This window comes from Bipolaris oryzae (genome assembly GCF_000523455.1).
Source record: "Bipolaris oryzae ATCC 44560 unplaced genomic scaffold scaffold_422, whole genome shotgun sequence".
In the NCBI taxonomy this organism is placed as follows: domain Eukaryota; kingdom Fungi; phylum Ascomycota; class Dothideomycetes; order Pleosporales; family Pleosporaceae; genus Bipolaris; species Bipolaris oryzae.
In genome coordinates, this window is record NW_006911698.1 from 1 (window position 1) to 4,920 (window position 4,920).

Below are 4,920 nucleotides of genomic sequence, written 5' to 3' on the forward strand. Positions count from 1 at the left end.
CTAGGAGCAGAGCATTTCTAGGAGCAGGGTGTTTCTAGGAGCAATTAATTTTCAGAAGTAGGGTGTTTCTAGGAGCAGAGTGTTTCTAGGAGCAGAGTGTTTCTAGGAGCAGAGTGTTTCTAGGAGCAGAGTGTTTCTAGGAGCAGAGTGTTTCTAGGAACAGAGCGTTTCTAGGAGCAGAGTGTTTCTAGGAGCAGAGTGTTTCTAGGAGCAGAGTGTTTCTAGGAGCAGGATGTTTTCAGGAACGCTGTACTCCTAGAAACACCCTGTCGCTAGAAATGTCCTGCGCTGATCTGAGACACTCAATTTTTCCAAGGTACGCATGAATAGTTAGAGAAGTATCCTTCCGCAAACCCCTGCATATGCCAGCATATTATAGCTACTACACCGAAATCACCCTCACAACCTTATTAGGCCGATTTACTAAATGCCATTTGCCCTTCAGCTCAGCTATTGCCTTTTCGTTTTCCTGACTGTATCCGTCAAGCCTACTTGTCGTTTGTGCTGCAAGTGGATAGGTCAAGGGCACAGCCCCTTCCATAATAGATTTAACTAGAGGATCCACCATTCGACTAGCACTGATGCCTTTGGGGTACGCATGCAATAGGTACGTTAGGAGAATCATTAGTCCTCGGTCTGGTAGCTTCTTAGGATCATTTCTAGAGCTATATTAGAAAACTTAGTAAAAGATATAGTCATAATATGTGTTTCTTACATATGGATCTCTAGAATATGGCTACAAGTCAAAATTATCCCAAATCCAACGTGAGATATCACATATGACCATCTCTTGCCAATTCTCGTATGCCATTTGAGGCTGTTCTCGCGTTTTTGTTTAGCCTGTGTAGTGAGGTTCTTATACTGCGACCCATATATTCTTTCTAAGATGACGGACTTTGCTATGCTAGCTAAACCCTTGCCCGAAGAAAGACGAATAGGTGAGCTAGAGTTATGTCTAAGCTCGATGAGTTTCTGCTCATATTGATGATATAATAGAACCCTTGCCATTCTTAGTTTGATAGGTTCGACTAATGAGTCAGCTGCGATCGTTTCAGCACACTGGAGGCTTTTGAATATCTTTTCTGTCAAGGACATTCCAGTCACTGGGTTGCCGGTGGGAAGACGAGACCATGGATCTTCTGCATCCCAACTACGGCAGAAACTATTGATGAAATCTTTTGCATCTTCTCGCAGAAACGAATCACCAATCTCAACAACATACTGGATCTCTTCGTATGAGGACCTATAGAGGCGGCTCAGCTGGTCGTACGAGTAAAGCCAATGTGTTACTATCGCGTCATCTGGTAAAGTAAACTCAGTCTCCTGTACCGGGCTTGTACTCCAGTTAGACGATAGAACGGATGGAGATACGGAAGGCATCCTTGACTGAGTAGCTAAGTGTAGGGAAGGGACATCATTAAGGATAGGTTCTGGCCCTCTGTCTTCCGCAGTCTCGAAATTCAAGGATTCAGTTACATCTAAAGCAGTTTCTAATCCTTCTATGGCCGTAGATTCTTCCGGTGTTATGTATCGGGGTACGTGTTCTACGCCGTTGCTCCAACACGGCGCCTTTCCGTCAAAAAAAGACGCTCGACTAATTTCGTTATAGAGAGAACTATACTGACTTGCATCAGGTATTCTAGGATAGAACTGGACTCCTTGAGTATCAGGTAGAGAAGTTTCCATTTCTTCGTTCGAGTCCTCACGAAAGGAATGCTCAAATACTAGCTTATGAGGGGAAAGCTTAGCCTGGATATAATCAAGACGTTTGCCCTGTATAGTTGCAAGCAACGTTAAAAACGCCTTGCCTAGATGGATGAACTGATGAGTGTCAGTCAGGCCTGCCTGGACCATAATAGCGTACATCTTCTCCCGTTTCTTCCAACCTAGTCCAACTATGGCTCAGTAGAGCTTCGTTCGCATCAGGACTCTATCAAATATTAGAAAAAATAACTCGAAATGATAAGGGTACATGCTAGGATAAGAGAGCGCATGATATGTAAAAGAATATGGCGTATCACTGCGCGCAATATAGGATAGGGCACTGTGTTTAGGGAAAGACGATATAGGAAACTGTGCAGCGCATCGGGAGGGGTAGGAGAGAAAGATACAAAGTTTATTACCACTCTAACATTACTGACGACAGCAATTTTTAACCTACATACAGTTAATGTCGTTTTGAAAACGACCAATTTCTGTCCCTATATGCTGAAAACGACTAATGGGAGCACAACGGTCATAGATAGGTTGTCGCACGCGTAGATGCGGGGTTGTGAGGCAAGAATAAATGTGCGTATATTTTAATTAACTTTTCCAATGTTCCTCTTATATGTATATGATCGTTACGGTGGTTTATTATATAATTATAATTTCTGCTATGGCTTAGTTGCAATTACTGCCTTCGCATTCTTGCATATACTGCGATAGTCCGCTATAGCTACAACGTTCTGCAATAGCCGCAGACGCATCCTTGCAGCGGCTGCAATAGAAGTCTGTGATCCTTTCAACCCGATTGGTCACTCTTTAGACATAGAGACGGATATTAATTAATATACGGCCACCTCTATAAGTAGCTCAAGCTAACCTGCAAAATACGTGCAACCCAACCCTCAAAGACTTGAAAATCGCGGAACTGCTATCTAAGCAACATGCCAATTAGGTGGAGACCCTCTAAACCTATTCGAACGTTCATTGATGAACACGACTATACATATTTTAGAGACAGGAATCGTTATTGTGAACGCAGAGTCTTTAATGATAAGGGCCGATTTAGCAATCAAATACCTAAAGACAACGAGCGCGAGATATACGACGTTGAGGGGACCTTAGTGGTTCAAAGGCAACTCTTATCTAAGCTAGCCGCGGTTGAAAATCAAGTGACTGGAGAATCTGAAAACAGTGTGCACCGAAGGCGCATTGAGGCTCTTAAAGCAGACACGGTTCAAGCGATACAAAAGACTTGGAATCAAAGTAGCCGGTCTATAACTAAAGGTCGGTCAATATATGCTTTTTAGTATCCTTAGTAAAAGTGTATCATAGCTTTACTATCTACTATACATAGAAATATAACTTTACAGAAATGCGGTATATTTAACAGCATAGATTATATTAAAAAAATATAAGAAGGCAAGCAGTCTCTTAGCATATATAAAACTCCCCCCAAGATCTCCGAGATAGAAACGAAAATAAATGTATTTGGGAAATCTTAGAATACATCAAATAACTGTATATGTAGCATTAAGCAATAGGCATCTATAGTTGAAATCGCACGCGTAGGTGTGGGGTGTGTGTTGATCACAATTACGTATATTGTTCTTACTATCTGCCGTTCTTATTTCACTAAAGTGTATAGTTATCGCCTCTTCTTATCCAGAAATTGCATTATTGTAGTCGTTACATTGGGCTATTGCTTTGGCTTGATTGAAGTTATTGCTTCTATGGCCTTGCAAATGCTGTGATATCATGTCTTACTATAAAGTAAAGAGATCTACTCCAAGTATATAGGCTAACGAAGGTATAGAGGCGGCTATTATATATAGAGCCTTATATACTAAGGTCTCCCAACTACTATCTCTTAGAAGTGAGATAGCAGAGGAAGAAACACTTGGCTGAGTAGGATTGGAGAAATTTTGCGTTGAATTGGTTGCGTTATTCCATAGAGGTAAAGGCAAACGGAGAGATGGGCTAGTTGGAAATAGAGAGCATTGCGAACTAGTCGCACCTGTTTCAACTGGCACAGTTGCAGAAGCCGTTGTGGTTATCCCAAAGTAGCACCCGCTGGTAATGTTATCTGTCATGTTGCTCTCTTGCTGGTAGAATAACGCATTCGAAAGCCCTATAAGTAGTAAAAAGTAGAAGAGTATCATCGCCGAAGGACTGCCCTTCTTCTATAATACTGGCGCTTCTCTTTTAATACTTGTTGGTCGATTAAACTAGCAATGGACTAATTAAATGGAAAGCCATCTAGATTTATGTGGTGTGTTTTTATTAGGGCCAGTAGAAACGTGTTAACTTCTAAGTAGCCACGTATACACGGCGCAGCTATAAATACAGCTGTATGTATATAGCATATAAGTATTACTATGGATTCTATTGTCTCTAAAGTGCGTGTCGAGCTAGGTAACCTAGCTGCAACTTATGCAGCTAACAAGCACGAAAATGTTACATTGAGTCTCACTTCTGACTTCCAACGAGCCTTATTCTTTATTCTTGATAAGCGCATTCGGATTAAGGACCTTGAACAGTCTAAGGAGCTTAGAGAAAAAATGGTCCAGCTGTTTGAGGATGAGTACTCAACAGAACCTGCATGGCTATATCTTAACCAATTCAAGAAGCAGTATAGGTGTCTCGCTAAGCTAGACTGTTTATCTAAGGATGAAGCAGCGCTCTATAAGTATTCCCCTTGCCAGGAACACTTCATGTGCGAGGATCATAAGTCAAGTCCTTGCATTGCAAAACACGAGAATATAGTAGGCCAGAGATACCAGGCCAAGAATGATACGAAGAACGGGGGAAAGATTGCTGTGGATGTAGAGAATGCAAACATGGAGCGCTTGATTGGAGAGGAAATAGGCAAAAACATGGCTGGGAATGAGGAATTAGGCAAAAATGATGTCGAAAGAAGCTTTTTAGCGACTGGAGACTTGAACAAAGAGAAACAACTGAAACCTGTAGCGAGAGAAACTATAGGCATGGCAGAGTCGTCTAAAGATGTTCAATGCCCTTGGGCAGACTACTATAACTACGATATAGGCAGTTTATCTAGCGAAGAAAGTGAATGGGATGATGATGTAACGTCCGTCCCTGTGGGTCGAACATCCCTCCACAACGAACCACCAACATTGCTCAAGGACGTTACGCCCAAGCCACAGATACTTTCAGATTTAAGTACTCATTCATATGCTCTTTAGATCCACCTCT

General features: G+C 41.9%; 3 protein-coding genes across 3 annotated transcripts; 2 read left to right on the plus strand and 1 right to left on the minus strand.

The window, feature by feature from the left end:
* Positions 1–711: 711 nt before the first annotated feature.
* On the minus strand, positions 712–1,930 carry COCMIDRAFT_111267 (uncharacterized protein; the record flags this gene model as incomplete). The annotated part of the gene is made up of 3 exons (XM_007695744.1): positions 712–1,136; positions 1,767–1,821; positions 1,865–1,930. Coding segments are annotated over 3 exons (546 nt in total), but the record flags the coding sequence as incomplete, so codon positions are not given.
* A 718-nt stretch (positions 1,931–2,648) lies between these two features.
* Positions 2,649–3,102, plus strand: COCMIDRAFT_41931 (uncharacterized protein; the record flags this gene model as incomplete). Its single annotated transcript, XM_007695745.1, has 2 exons — positions 2,649–2,995; positions 3,078–3,102. The coding sequence occupies 2 exons, from the start codon at positions 2,649–2,651 to the stop codon at positions 3,100–3,102; spliced, it is 372 nt and encodes a 123-aa protein (XP_007693935.1).
* A 980-nt stretch (positions 3,103–4,082) lies between these two features.
* COCMIDRAFT_111265 (uncharacterized protein) lies at positions 4,083–4,910 on the plus strand (the record flags this gene model as incomplete). Its single annotated transcript, XM_007695746.1, has 1 exon — positions 4,083–4,910. The coding sequence occupies one exon, from the start codon at positions 4,083–4,085 to the stop codon at positions 4,908–4,910; it is 828 nt and encodes a 275-aa protein (XP_007693936.1).
* Between the last annotated feature and the right edge of the window lie 10 nt (positions 4,911–4,920).